Genomic DNA, 16,395 nt, shown 5'->3' on the forward strand with positions numbered 1-16,395 from the left:
ACTCTGGACAGTACTCTCACATTGCACCAACATGTCATGAACATATGAAAGGCTGCATATCTAGATCTGAGACGCGTCAGCTCCATTTGCAGATATCTTTCAGTTGATGCCACTAAAACACTTGAATGTTCATTAGTACTTTCAAGACTGGATTATTGTAACTCAATTATGTCTGGTTACTCTCTATATCTACTCCAGACACTTCAAAAAGTTCAAAACATAGCTGCTCGGATCATACTTAGAGTATCACGATCAGAGCACACCTCCCCGCTGCTCTGTACCTTACACTGGCTATCCATTCGATCCAGAGTGAAACACAAAATGAGAGATAAAACCCTAAATATACTATCAATGACCACAATATTACCATCCACACACGGAAGGAGAAAAAACAAAACCAAAATATACTATCCACATACGAGAAGGAGAAAAACAAACCCTTACTATACCATCCACCAAAACCATAATATACCATCCACACAGATGGGAAAGGAATAAACCACACCCTCTACTATCCACACAAACGTACGCGAACACTTAAAACCCCCAGAAATATATTAAATACACAAGCGTATGTACACTTATTCAAATACACTCTACTATCCACACAAACGAGCATGAGCTAATACCAGCACACACACAAACACACACACACACGCGCACCCCCCCCCCACAAACACACACACACACAATCACATCAGTAAAACGAGTGAGTATTTATAATCACACTCCTCCATAATCACTCAAATTGGCACTATGAATAGTTTCTCTTTTTAGAGATTTGGGTAGCTCTGAAAAGGGCTGTTTTTAAAACTCCAAATACACATCTTAATGTTGGCATCTCCTAGGTCTAGCCCCACATACGCATCGTCTGCTCCAGTCCTGATTTCATTAGATTCGTATGGTTGGGAACGCTGAGGTAGGTTGACTGGCTTCACTCTCCCAGTCTTCACTTTGAGGGATAGCGAAGAATTCCCTCCTTCTCCTGTTCTGCACACGTGGATGCTGCCAGTTCTGCTCCTGGGGCCGCTGAGGCTCCCGCTTTTGCCTCTGCAATTCTTTGTCCCAGACCTCTATTTGTATGACGACATGCCTCTGTGCTGGTTGTGTCTGTTGTGTTGGAGGTGTCCTCACCATAACTTCAAAGATCTGTCTTAGCATTAAGTGAGGCAAAATTGTTCTTTTCACCTCCTTTTCTTCTTCTTTTCCTTTTCCTCCTCTTCTATCCTGACTGCCTTCTGGATCGCCTCCATAGCCAGCTCATCTAATAAAGACCTGGCATATTCCATCTGGAGTTCCATCAGTTTTGCAAGTCTGCTGTTCATTCTTCACAGTTGATGAATCAACAATGGCTAACCAGACTGACGTGCGCTCCTTTCATACGTTTGAAGTACGGACGTGAAGGAAAACATATCCCCGTCACCAAAACTTACATTACCCATATCATTGCCCCAACAAGCATGTATCGCCTTGACCTAAAATAAACACTCACTCAAATTTTTGCTTGCAATGACAAACCCACCAACTATTTTGACAAGCTACGGAGACGAAGTGCTTATAGACACACTTCTAACAAAGTTAAAGAAATGAAGTGCTTATATACACTTTTTAAAAATAAACTTACTTACATATCATTGGCACTTGAATTAGTATGTCTTTTCTAGAGTATTGGGGTAGCCATGAAAAGGGCTGTTATTTCATGGACAGGGAGTGACGGCAATCTTTCATTGCCTAAGATTGCGTCCCGGTCTGGCGGCATGCTTTCCCACAGGATAGGGTCTGCTTCTTCGGAAAGAGAAGGAGAATTCGATGGTGTCTACAGTCGACAAAAACTCTGTCTGATTCCTGCTGCTGTTGCTGCTGATGCTGCGGAACTCTCTGCTTCTAACATCTGTTATTTTCCGTCCATTTTTCCTTTTCCTTCTTGATTTCCTCTCTGAAGAGCTCTTCTATCAGGTCTTCAGTCACTTTCAACATTCTGACATTCTCTCCCTAAATTTGAGTTTCTTAGCCTGTATACTAGTTACGTGATGTTCATTTTCAGGTTAAATTTATTTGGAAAAGGCATATATCTTTGCCAAATAATCGGGTCGCAAAGACGTGTCAAAGACATATGTTCTTATTTGTTCCATATGTATAAGTTTGATAGCCTGAACTAGTTGTGTGGTGATTTTGTCTGGCTAAAACTATTTGGATAAGATAGATTTATTTTCGGGTCGCTATGATCAGACTGGAGACTGTCCCACTTTATATGGTTCAAGCGCGGACGCGATAGAAAACATTCCTACACTGTTTAGAGTCGGAACGCTAGGATAGTTTGATCTGAGGGTGAGGGACAGAGAGAAGTCAAAGAGCATGGTTCATGATAAAAATGGAAAATAATTGACAACCGAACTTTTTCAAAACACGATATTTTTATTCAAATAACTAACAACCAACAATGAAGGATAAACACTTTTTTAAACTCCAATCTAACATTTTTCTAATAGCCAACTAAATTTTGGACAAGGTTAACAACGCTGTGAAGTGAAGCTAGATTTCCCGGAATGGAAGTCATTGGGCCATTTATGTACACTACGTTTCCTAGCTAAATACAGGAGATAACCATAACGGTCTCCAAACCATCGGTCTACTTTGTCATCGTTTCTAGATGAGTGAAGATTAAAATAAGTCATTCAATGTTCTAATGAATATCTAAGACTGAGTTGATGAAGAAAATACACACAATATTTTCCACACACAATGGAATATGTGCCTTGTAATTTTACACTATTGAATTGTGTCCTCTGGGCTTTTCTTCTCATAAAGTCGAATATGTTGTCTTCCAAAGGTGGCAATCCATACGAATCAAAATGCTCCACACAACCTTCTTTAGCAAACTAGACGGCTACGCAGTGGGTTCCTGGGAGATGACTTTCGTCCGTGTTTATGACATAAGCTTGATGGTTTGCTACGAGGCAGCTCATCTTTAGCACACACGACAGGATTCCAATAAACAGTGTAAGAACTGTGGTTCAAAAGGTAATACAGTTCCCAGGTATCCAACATATTTCAACATATCTCCTAAACCATGTTTTCACTGTCGAGCGACGCATCTGTACACATGATACATGACTTACAAGTCGTTAGAGAATCGTTTTTCGAAAATCCCCACCCCCTCGACTTTCCCTTTGGAGAATGTGATATTTTGTCCCAGATCTCCTTTTATAGCAAATTTGACAGTGTCGAAATACGACTTACTGACGGGCAAAAAATGAGGATGTACAAATTCGCGGTGAACGTGATAGGTGCTTCTACCTTCCTGGTCACTAGTTGTGATAGAATCCACTTTGAAAGGAATAACACATAGTAACGGTACAGAGGTGTGTCCCGCCACGTTCTACTCCACCATATCGGAATACACAAAGATCAAATTCTGTCTTCGGTTCTGTTCTACAGGTGATTTAAAATACTTTTAAAATCGATAGTTGTTGTTAATGTCTTTGGATATGGGTGCCCATATGAAGTCTCCTCCCAAAATATCAAACAATTCAGACAAAATGTAATGGTCAACGTTTTGGCATCCTGAAATTTCATCAACAGACGATGAGCTTTATTATGGTACTCAATGGTGACACTTGTTTTAAATTTGTCCAAGGAATTGCCAAACGGAGGGTTGAAAAGACTGGCAATCCTGTCCACCAAGTGTTGATAATTAAAAACATAGCCTACTGCAATTTTCATTTTATAGATGCCTAAGGTAACTTTGGCTAGTGATGTTTTTTTTTGTCTTTGTAAAAGATTTTACCTTCGACAACCAACTCTGGCTGCAATTGATCGTTCATGATTTCAACGTGAAAAGAGTTTTGATTTTTAGTGACGTTTTGTATTTGTGTCGGGTGATTTATTTCCACCAAAGCCACTTACCTATGGGTTTCATCATCAAAATGGATGGCCTGAAGTAATTTGGCCGTGTACAGCATTGAACTATCAGTGGGTAGCGTCAAGTAAAATTGGTTGTTGTTGTTCATAATTCCAGAGTTTTGCAGCTGTCCGATGGATCACTGGAAGTCAGAGGAGTGTCTCCGCCCAAAATGTTGTTGTCGGAGCGGTGACTGGCGCTGGACTCAAGATTCCCGTTGTTCCCGTTCGATGAGTATTTCTAGGAAAGATTGGGTAGAAGGTAATCGATGCAACTGCTCAATAAAATGGTCCACAATTATTTGTCTCCTTCTTGCAAACTCAAATTGGCAATGACTGCACCAATGACACAATAGACCACAAAAATTTCGCAGAAAAAGACGATTTGTGTTTTAGGCACAGATGTTCTACACCACACCAAAAAGGGTTGCTTTTGTAGATCTTGCAGAGAAGACAAAAGTTTTTATACCTTTTCAGGAAAGGTTTATTGCAAGTTAAAATGGAACAACACGAAAATACATAAAAGCCAAATGGTTAAGTACAACGATAAAATACACATAAAAACGATCAAAGTGGAATATAAACACATCATGTACAACATTTGTTTGGTAACCAAGGTGTCATAGGGACAGTGTGCAATGTTCTTACAGTCTCTTCAATGGGTACAGTTGCTCAGGTGTCCTCCCGCAATGGTCTTTCAGGAATGTCCATGATAGTCCTATCTTGAACGGAGGGGTTGACCTCTGTGACGGGTTCTTCTAGCACTGTCACTAACACAGGTTTAAAGGTTACTTTTTTGCTTGGACGATTGAATGCAGGATCACAACTCTTGAGCATAATTGACCCCTTCGTTGTTCCATGTATCAAGCCCCAATTTGTCCAGTCATTTTCATCTGCCCAATGAGGGTCTAAGTCACAAGCTACACACACATTGTCATGCACGTCTTCGGTACCTAAAAGTTGACGAATCTCTTTTTCCCGTAGAGGCCCAGAAGAATCCAGATGAAGGCGCATGGCTTTGAACAAGATGAGTCTCTCTTGGGCATTTGAAGGGGCCACTTTCATGCGTTATTTGGTGGCAAGTACTGTTTGTAAAGAGTCCACAAGGAATCTGCTGGTAAACGAAATCCCAGAAAGCAAGGCACTAAGACAGACACCACACCATGATCTCAACTCAATGGACACAGTTCTTGTAATAAGTGTTGGTAATCTTCCACCGCCTAAATAGTGACATTAAATTCCTTCAACTGAATTTGTTGAATCACTTTTAATAAAGGTTGTGGCATGGTAGCCCATTTTATACCATCTTTTGTCAGATGTAATAAGTGTATTTTTGCACAGAGATGATCGTATGCGTAGAGATGATCTAGTGACGAATATAAATGATTTAGTCACTAACTTGCACATTACGCTTAATTCAAAAGTTTACTCCTGACCTAAATTTACGTTGTGTGAGAGATTTTATAACACCCTAACACTTCTTCTGGAATTTGTGGCAGTAAGTCTACCTTGTAGCAAACAGACCCAGCAGTAACAAACCAATCCTTTGTGCCAGTAAGTAGTTGATTAATGTCTGACCACTGAAACACTTTCTTTTGAATCAGTACTCTTATATCATTCAGATACGAGTGGTTTTAACATCGGTGACGTAATGGATGTTTTTTGCGTGGAACTTGTATTTTGACAAGCTCTCGGTAAATGCATTTTCTCAACTCCACAGGCACGCCACGAATGTTCTCTTGTAAAGTATCCATGATCATGTCAGTCAGTATTATTTTATTTAAAATCTTCTCCTAGAGCGAAAGTAATGAGTAATTTCTGACCACTGTTATTCAGGGTAACAGTCAAGAATATCAATAAAATGCACTTGATTCAGAAAAATCTGATCCGTTTGTTGACTTTTTTCACTTTCCGCTTGTGAATTTCTCGACACAAAAGTTCTACAGCCACCCACTAAGATTTTGCTCTGGCAAGTCCCTGCCAAACTTCCTTGTAGATCTTCTCTTGCAGTTCGTTTGATACTCCTTGAATATTATTTTTAAATGGGATTTGTCTACTGGTCTTGGTTTTGTCCTACTTTTGACTCCTACCCAAGCTTGTTTCTTAAATGACATGGTATGTCACTTCCATAACTCGGTCCCACTAAAGGTAGGTAGTGACAATTCCGAGACGATCGAGCATGTTCCAGGTAAGCCGAATCTTTCTGTTTCCACTGGTGAAGTAACACACTGCAACTGAAGCAATTGACTTGATCCCCTTTGCCCAAGTAGAAAAAATCCGGCTCTGGCGAATTCTTCGTGGGTAGGTGCTTTCAGATATTTAGGCCATTTTCCTCTGAATGTTAGAAAACGATTTTCAAAGTCGCAGAATTCAGGCATAGGCACAGGAAACGACTATTCGTCTTTCACATTTTCATTTCGATGACGGCAGAGTGAAATCAACAGGAGTTTGCTCAGTTTTGGATGACATCCTTAGGGTGGTAGAGACATGGTCTCGCGTGGAATCCGCAGGGGTTTACTTAGGGTCGGATGACATCCAAATGGGTGGTACCTGCATGGTTTCACGTGGAGGATGACATTGACAAAGAAAACCAGTAAAGAGTCCACCATAACGAGTGGCATCGCTTTCGCATCCGTCGGGTTTGACACACACAGCGTCACTTTCCATGGTAGGTGTAGTGGTAGTTGTATTGGTTATAGCAAAGCTCCCATTGTGCTTTTCTGCATCGCTAAGGTCGCAGCGTACGGTATCGCTCTCATCGCAAGGCTCAGCAACGCACTCCACTTCAGAATCACTTAACTTGAATGATGTCTGTTTAAAATGAATCATATTTCTCTGTTGGTATTGGTAGTAACAATGAACTATCGGTCCTGGACATTGTCCTTTTTTATATGCTGACCAATATCGACGTGACCGTACGGTAAAGTGAAGTGGTTGGGAATCCGGAGTCGCTTCTGTTACACGATTTGATACAGTTTTTCCAAAGGCCGACTGACGATTTGGTGTGTGGGTAAACGTACAATCTTGTGCGGCTCATAGATGGTCACTTTAAAGATTCCATCGTCTCAAGACTGCAAGGCTTCTTTCAATACACCAAAGTTCACCAGTCGACTGTTGCGATACTTGAGAGTCAGTCCTTTCACTTTACACTCCGTGTGTACTTCTCCTTGTTTGTCCCGGTATTCGTAGCCATAATTGTTAGGGCCGCCAATAGCAAAACTTAAAATCTGGTCGTCGCTGTGTTCGTCTGTCCAATCTCCTAAACGGTCTCCTTCGATATCAGTTCTAAAACTTCGTACACCTTTAAGCGAGTATAGGCTGTCACCTTATCTGCAATGAAGACATTTCCAAATTCGTCGGCTTGAACAAAGTCCAGTTCTTCTTCGTAATTGACCAGTCCTCACGAAGGACATCCACGTGCTTCATGTATTTAGTTTTGTCGTGAAACATCCGGAGGTACCGGGAAGGTTTTTTTTTTCCAAATACTCTGTCTTGTGTAAACATGGTCGTTGTGCCATTTTGCCCCACAAGTAGATGCATCATCACTTTGGGAAACGATCACCTTCCTTCGTTTTTCTCCATGTGGTCTAAAGTGATGCCTTCCTGCTCCCATTATTTCTCTTTGAATTTCACTGAGTGAACAAAGACACAGAAGACGTCTATGAACTTATAAAGGTGTTGTGTTATATTGTGAATTGGATTGTAAAATTTGTACCAGAATAGACCAGGCAAAAACGTAAGTGTCTCTTGTTTTGATTTTTCGATTTTTAAGAATATCGACGTACACTCACGCACACACTCACTCGCATACGTACATCATGGATAGAAAAAGGGCTTTTGAGTTTTAGTTGATTTGGGCAATTCAAATGCTATCTCTTTTCGAGCGAAGTGGGTGGCCCTAAGAAGTACCGTTGGGTATTTGTTAAAAATAACTACAACTCAGGAACGGGACGTAATTATCTTTAACTGCCTTAAGCCTTTGCCAAGGCCAGGGATTACTTCTGGACTGGATCATGACAAAGATTTGGTAGAAATCACTAGGGGTGGTATCGAAGGCGTGGTAACAGGGCTGGGTTGTTTGGGTTGGGAAAGTCTTTTTCTCTTGGGTTATAATAAAGAAGTCGGTTACATTTGTTTCAGACTCTATAACTCTGCTAAAACGTCTAAGAGTACTGTTACCGTTTGGCTTTCAATATTCTCATTCTCTTCTAGACCTTGTTTCTTCTCTGTTGCTTCATCCTGTCGTTTCCTTCTTGCCTCTTCTTCTTCTTGCTGTTGCTGTTGAATGAGAAAAGCTTCTTCTACTTCTCTCTGCTGTTGTAAAGATTTCTTCAATTCTTCTTACCGTCTCTGTTTAAAATCCTCCACGTGTGGTAAAGAAAAGGTGGCGAAGGTACTGGTACCGGAACAAATTATTGCGAAGAAGAAAGAAAATCGACTAAATCCCAATTACAATCGATCTCTTCTGGAAGTAGGTCTGTGTTGAGTTTGGTAGCCGCTGCTATGCGATCGCTTCTCGTCTCCACGGCCGGTGCACCCTAATTCATTGTATTATTAGTTTCCGTCATGTTTGAAAACTGTGTCGAATGCGCACAGACGCTTGCGCATCTAGGGAATGTGACGTCATAATCCGCTCTCCGTGTTGTGACTGAATTATGTAATGCGTGTTTTAATTGGTGAATAAACTCAATCTGACACACCACGGTAACTGACACAGGTAGTATTCGAATTTCAACTTTTTCTGTTGCGAGTCCAGCTAGCATAACAATGAGCCACCGCAGCTCGCCAAAATGTACATTACTTACTTGACAATAGATCACACCGAAGGGTTGTCGATAAGTGACACTGTAGGGGTATCGATACGTGACACAAAAGGGGTATCGATTGATGTTCGATTGGTGACATTGAAGGGATGTCGATATGAGACACTGAAGGGATATAGATAGATAACACTGAAGGTATGTTGATATGAGAAACTGAAGGGATATCGACCTGTAGTACTGAAGGGATGTCGATATAAAGGCACTGAAGGGATATCGATAGATGATACTGAAGGGATATCGATATAACGATAGATGATACTGAAGGGATATCGATATAAGGCTCTGACATTTTTGAGTCCAAAGGAATTTGTTTTTCTTACTCAATACATTTTTCAGGAGTGTAGCAATTATAGAAAAATAGGAACAAAATTTTCGATAGTATCCGGCCAAAACCCAAAATCATATCAGTTGTTTTTTATTAACAGGCAGAGGGAATTCAGAGATAGCCTTGACTATAGTTTTAACTTATCATTGTCCCACGATATGTCCTAGAAATGTTACACTAGCACGGCAGAACTCACCTTTAGAACAATTAAGTGTCAAACTTGCAGCTGTGGTTCTGTCAAAGAATTTCCGAATTGTTCCTAAATGTTCTTTCCAGGAGTCATTGTACATGATGACACCAGCGATGTAATAAGCATCACAATTGTCTAGACCAGAGGTAATATTATTCACGAAACGTTTAAATGAACTTGGCAACCCTTTCATCGCAAACAGCATTACCGTATACTGGTGAAGTCTATCTGGAGTCACGAATGCCGAAATTTCTTTGCACTTTGCGTTAGTGGAAGTTGTAAAAATCCTTCAAGTTTGGTGAAATACTTGGCATTCCCGATTTTATCAATACAATCATCGATTCTTGGTAATGGGAATGAATCTGCTTTTGTCACACTATTCACCTTCCTATAATCAGTACACATACAGAAAGTTTTATCTGGTTTTAGAACAAGTATGCATGGTGAACTCCAGTCACTTATACTGGGCTCTATAATAATAATAATAATAATAATAATAATGAGGACATTGTATAGCGCCTAATCTTTAGAAGCTCTAAGCACTTTACAATATTAGACAACATCTATAAGATAAAAAAACATATATAATGATACGATTACAAACACAAACATCATGAAATTAGAAAACATAACAAATGCTGAGAATATTTAAGGTAGGAAAGATTATTAGGTCTTTAAGTTTGTTCTTGCAGTCGAAATAAGTGAGTTTTGAGAGCAGTCTTGAATGTGATCACTGTGTCTTTTTGTCTAAGTTCAGTGGGCAATTCATTTCACGTTGCTGGGCCCTGGTAAGCAAAAGAACGCTGTCGATATGACTTTGTTTTCATAGTGGGAATAATGAGTATACGATTGTCAGAAGAGGAGCGTAAGTATCTTGCTGGTGTTTACACATGGGCGAGGTCAGATAGATATGTTGGACTAGAATCCGTCGGTGAAACGTAGCACAGAGAACAAATTTTGTGTTTGATTCTGGATCGAATGGATAGCCAGTGTAGGGTACATAGCAGCGGGGAGGTGTGCTCGGATCGCGGTACTCTAAGGATGATCCGAGCAGCTGTGTTTTGAACTTTTTGAAGTTTCTGGAGTAGATATTGAGATGAAACAGACACAACTGAGTTACAGTAGTCCAGTCTTGAAATTACTAATGAACACACAAGTGTTTTAGTGACATCAACTGGAAGATATTTGCGAATGAAGCTGATGCGTCTCAGCTCAAGATATGCAGCCTTGCATATGTTCATGACATGTTGGTGCAATGTGAGAGTACTGTCCAGATTAACACCTAGGTTTCGTACTGATTGTGTGAATTTAATGGTGTTGCTGATATTTATTGTTTGAGGTAAAGGATGTGAATGAGAAAGTTTTTGTGTTGTAATCAGAATGGTCTCAGTTTTATCATCATTCATCTGCAGCTTGTTACATGTCATCCATGATTTTAAAAGCATTCTCAAGTAAATACTGAATCTCCTTTTTCAATTATTTCTGTTTGAGAGGGTTGGTCTTCTACGGGTGTTGTTTCACAGGTTTGGAATGTAGAATTTTAACGTCATGGGAAATTTGTTGGTTCTTGTAGGAACATCTGGAAATAAGTGCTTATATTCAAATAATAACTGTTTAAGTTCGATCGTTCTTGATCTTGCAAATGTGAAGGATTCTGGTCCAGATCATTCATAATTTCTTAATTCCGAAGATCAGTAGAATCTGATGTTATTCCTTCACTTAAATCTTCACTGAGTGGGAAAGGTACAATTAAATTAATGGCATGTTTTACCTGGCCATTTTTTCAATATACTCGTACTCCTATAATTTATTTAGATCCCAGGAGCACTAATAATGCAATTTAACTCATTCATTTTCTTTTTCAGTTTGTAAGGGCCATAATATCTAATCTGAAGAAAACTTCGAAGAATGAGACAGAACTCCATTATTACCAAACTCAAATGTTCTCTCCACTGAAGTTCTGTCAAACCGTAATTTCACTTTTGACTTCAATTGCTGAAGGCTAAATTTAACCAATATAGGCTGAAAAGTTCCAGACCTAAAATGTTACCCATGACCCGATTGGACAGTCTTTATCAAAGCTTTTACTTTAGAGTTTATATTCCTCAAGGGAATTGCCTCTGGAAACCTCGTTGATGCACACATAATGGTCAAAAGGTTTTGGTTACATGACTTGTTCTTAGACAAGGGACCAACACAATTTACCATAATTCTGCTAAATGGTTCGTGAAAGGCTTGAATAGGTTGTAGATGAGCCTTAGGTATTTTCTGATTTGGTTTTCCTACCAGTTGACATGTATGACAAGATCTACAGTATTTACAAACATCACGCTTTGTTTGTGTCCAGTCGAAGCGAGTCCTGATCTTGTGATAAGTTCTATTAATCCCTAAATGAATAACCAAGAAAGTTTCATGGGCCAGACTAAGTATTTCCTGTCTGTAAGGTTTTGGAACTACAATTTGATAGTTCACTGACCATTGGTCATCAGTTGAGACCAATTTTGGATCAAGGTCAGGATCTAGTGAAAAACGTAATGAAAAATTAAAACTGAAACACAAACAATTAAATTAAAATAAATATATATTAAGTCAGATATAGTTAAATAAAATATACATAATAGAGGTAATTGAATAATATTTTCAGTTAATATTTACTATAATGTTGTCACACACTAAACATATAAGGTTGCTGTACATTATTGTCCATTATTAGGTCCTTTAACGTTGTAACATACATTGAATATACAAGGTACTTTAAAACTATTTCCATCATTAGGTACTCTAATTTATCTCGTAGAATTAACATAGCTAGTAAGCGAATAATTACATACAATTATATAACTTTACTGAGGTGACTGAAATTTTATGAGCAGTAGATTTCATATTGACTGAATTAAAGTTCTGTATTTGTTTTATTCCATAGTTTGGAGAAAATAATCAGTTTTGAAATCACGTAAACGTCACTGAAGTATGACATTTGGAATATGCTTGTCTATTTCAGATGCGAATACGATTAATGTTGCTTTCTGAAAGGGACTCATGCGTAATCGTAGTGAAACTTCCCAAATTTGTAAGGTTTTGGCAGACGAACATCCGGCTAGATGTGCGAAGAACAGATTAGCACAAATTGATAGGCGTCGAAAATAACTCGACGACGTTTCACTGATCAATGAAATGGTTATCTTTTAATTTATTATGCTATTCCTGCAAGTTTGCAATGAAATGATTGAAAGCAAATCAGTCGGTTTTAATTGCCATAAAGTATTGCTTACGTTTATGTTTGTGGGCAAAGCATTTAGAATATCATCGTCTCTTTCCGATGAGAATCAGAGACAATAAAGCAATGGTAGTGATACTCGACAAATTGGTAATTTTTTGGGGGCGGACAAACATCCGGCTTAATGTGCGTGTAAAGAACAAAACAGATACGTGTTGTAACATTCGGCATGTAAAAAATCAACGAAATACCGGTACTTTTAATTTTTAAGGCTATTTATACAACTTTGAAATAAATTGTTAATAAACTAAAACTGTTGTTTATGATGTTATTAGTGATGACACGTATTCTAACCATTGTGACGTAAATGAGGTCATTATGATGTAATAACATACATGGGTTTGGGGCCGTTCAGATTTATTATTTACTTCCAAGGGATTTTATCTAGCATGCGATGGAGAAAAAAAAACTGAGGTGGTTCCATTTGGTGACGATAAGCTCTCTAGTACTTGTGACATCATTAAATATTTTATGAGGTAATAAGTAATTCAGTAATTGTGACGTCATTTAAGATTTTATGAGGTAATAACATCCAGTCTTGAGAGCAGCTCAAATACACCATTATTTACATTAGAAAAATGGCGTTAAACCCCACAAACTAAACCAATATTATATTTGGAGAAAATAATCAAATATTATGACGTCATCCAATTCGCCTAATATATTCTTACATGTCATGCTTGAAAATATTTTGAGAAAATAAAAAAGGCATATTTATTTGAATATTTGTAGTTTTTCTCAAGATCTAATAACTAATACTAATCGTAAATTATTGTAAATAATAAACGGTTTGCATGTGTGCTCTCTGATATCGATGATTACCCTCTCGTACTAAAATTGTATGTATCTTTTATTTCCAGCTTATTACAGTCGTGAAGTGTTGTGTCAACACTTTGTATTATTGTTTTTCGGATTTTCCAAAATAGTTTGATGAGATATAGAGAGCGATTTTAGTTTTATTGTCTGATTAATTAGTTTCCCATGTAGGCTTTGATTGAATGTATGTCTCTAAATACAATGCAAAACCACGAAACTAATTTTGTTCCTAGATACACTGATAGGATAGCTGATTGCTTATCCGTAGGCGGAAACAGCTCGTTTTCATGTAGTTTTTGTAGTGCCAGATTCTGCATGTGTTTGCGTAGTAAAATGCACCTGTGTACTTTAAACACTCTCAAATGGAAACGATAATACTAGAATATACTGCTGGATTTCTCCGATAGACAAATGACGTTAATTCCATCTGTTTGTTAATACATCATCCCTTGACTTCATGAATGCCGCTTCCAGCTTCGGTATCAGTGCAAGCTTTGTGTGGTAGGCTGCTACGGCATGGATCTAGCGGATTAAATTGTCCATTAGGCTAATTATTCTCTAATTAGAATTAGATACTGATCCAATAGATCACGTGAAACCTGCAGGATTGTATTGTTAGTGTGTTCTAATCGTACTATTGAGACTTAACCAAATCCATCACCATTATTCGGCGAAAGTTTCAAGTTGATAGCATCTGGCCCTTTTATCAACCTTTACGTATTACATCTGATATTATCAAAAGTACCATTTTCATATTCTCTCATCCATAGTTGTTTGTATGTTTTCAAGTAGCGCAAACATGGCTTGTCCATGTCTATGATGATTACACGTTATGACACCGGGAGGGAATGTTTTGACCGTTTAATTTTTCTGTACATAGGAAGGTATGGGTAAAACGTAATATGGAAAAGCAACACTACAGGAGATTACATTTTCACTGGGCAAATTCTTTCCTTGCCCACACATATTTCTAGTGATAATTCACATCATAAAGTACATTTAATGGGATCAGACTGCATATTTAGCAGGAATACTTGCTTTCATTGCTGTATTCAAGTTTGAGAATTCGATTCAATTAAAAACATAACAAGTTGTAAATTTATTTAAAATAGAATCGTCCTATGGCCCAACTGGCATTGCTTAGTTTGCTTGCCTGTCTGTCGAACTGTTCACATAGACGTCTTCCTAGGTGTCTATTTATCAGATTTCGCACAAGCACGTTTTTCAGGCATATGTACATACTCTCATTTTTAGGACTTAACAATCCGAAACATTTAGGAAACAAGATAAAGAATGATACACATATACACATACATACATGCATGCCTGTATACATACATACATACAGACAGACAGACATACATAAATACATACAGACAGATATACAGACATACATACATATAGGCATACATACATACATACATACATACATACATACACATACATACATACATACATCCGTACATGTATACATACATACATACATACATACATACATACATACATACATGCATGCATGCATGCATACATACAGACATGCATGCATGCATGCATGCATACATACATACATACATACATACATACATGCATGCATGCATGCATACATACAGACATGCATGCATGCATGCATGCATACATACATACATACATACATACATACATACATACATACATACATGCATACATAGATACATGTATGTATTATGTGCGTACATGCGTGTGTGTGTGTGGCGCCATGGTACGAATTAATGCGATTGTGAAACTTGCAAGAAATATGATAATTTATATTGTATATATTTATTTCCTTTAAACTTTATGACACATATAAGGCATTATCGCATACAAAGTTTTTGTTTTAATTCAAGGCCGACAGTGGAATGATAACCACCTTTTCTGGTACCAATGCCACCGTTGCCATGGGAATGGAGCAGAATCTTAGAGGTCACACTTGCAGTCAACCAGTACCCTTGTCTATTCTTCAGTCTATGACTGCAATGGCATTTACGCATGGAAGAAGCAATTTATCTTAGTTTTTGTTTTGCTTTTTCTCACTGACGCACAGTAATAAGTAAAGATTTTGTTTTAAAACTGAAACAATGCAAAACGTGAAATACGGAGACCTACCAAATGACATTGTTCTTATCCAGTGCAATGTGAAAAAGAAAGAACTCTTGAATTTCAATTTGTATTTAGTTACCTATAGTAGCCGATTGTAGGGAAGCGCATTACCTGGGACATTTCCTTTTTCTTGAGAGGAGAACAGGAAGTGGCAGTATGGGTAGAAAAGTGAACAGACTCTGTTCATCCGTGAATGCACGTCAATGCCAATCAAGCAACGATTTGTGTACAACCTGCTACAGAACTCCTTCAAGTGACCGGTTCTGTACCCTTCATCTAGGACTCACTTTATGACATCTTTTTATCATATAGGAGACTCTGTTTAAGAAACATTTTAAATTGTAAAAGTTGAATAAATTCCTTTTGCTCAATTTTCTGGTGAATTTTATCAGTTAAGACTTTTTTCGTGTTCTCACTATAATAATTCAAGAGCTGAATGACAGTGAGAATTGCATCTTCGTATGAATCAACATTTTAAACCCTTTATGTTTATCACATAGCTATTAAAGATTTGTTTTATAAGGGAAATGCGAAAGGTGGTTCAGTATTTTTCATAGAGCTATGTCAGAAGTGAAAATATATAAAAATCCATACTTATATCAATATGAACACACTTTAGCTGACCGCTCCGGTGGCGTAAGTGGTTAGACCGTCCGCCTCTGGTACTGGAGTGTGAGGGTTTGAACCCTGGCTGAGTCATGCCAAAGATTTATAAAAGTGTTACTAGCGGCTTCCTCGCTTAACGCTCAGCATTAAGAGGGTAGTGTGAGGACTGGTCAGCCTGGTGTCAGGATAAAGTGACTTCTTGGTACATGATGCAACATGTCTGCAGCATGATGCCTCAGTGCTAGACGTCACTATAAACTGCCACACTGCAGACATCGTCGCGATATGACTAAATAATTGTTAAAGCTACGTTTTAAAAAAAATGCAAATCACACACACA

General features: G+C 38.3%; 1 protein-coding gene across 1 annotated transcript in view; it reads left to right on the forward strand.

Annotated features, from left to right (window-relative positions):
- The window catches only part of LOC149792455 (uncharacterized), a 29,974-nt gene extending 14,232 nt beyond the window's left edge, over positions 1-15,742 (forward strand). Inside the window, exon 4 of the mRNA XM_089969576.1 lies at positions 15,197-15,742. Coding sequence (XP_089825702.1) covers positions 15,197-15,361 — 165 coding nt within the window. The 3' untranslated portion in view covers positions 15,362-15,742. The remainder of the gene's footprint in view (positions 1-15,196) is intronic.
- The last annotated feature ends 653 nt before the right edge of the window (positions 15,743-16,395 follow it).

This window comes from Sinohyriopsis cumingii, chromosome 9 (assembly GCF_028554795.1).
Source record: "Sinohyriopsis cumingii isolate HCF-2022 chromosome 9, ASM2855479v2, whole genome shotgun sequence".
Lineage (NCBI taxonomy): Eukaryota > Metazoa > Mollusca > Bivalvia > Unionida > Unionidae > Sinohyriopsis > Sinohyriopsis cumingii.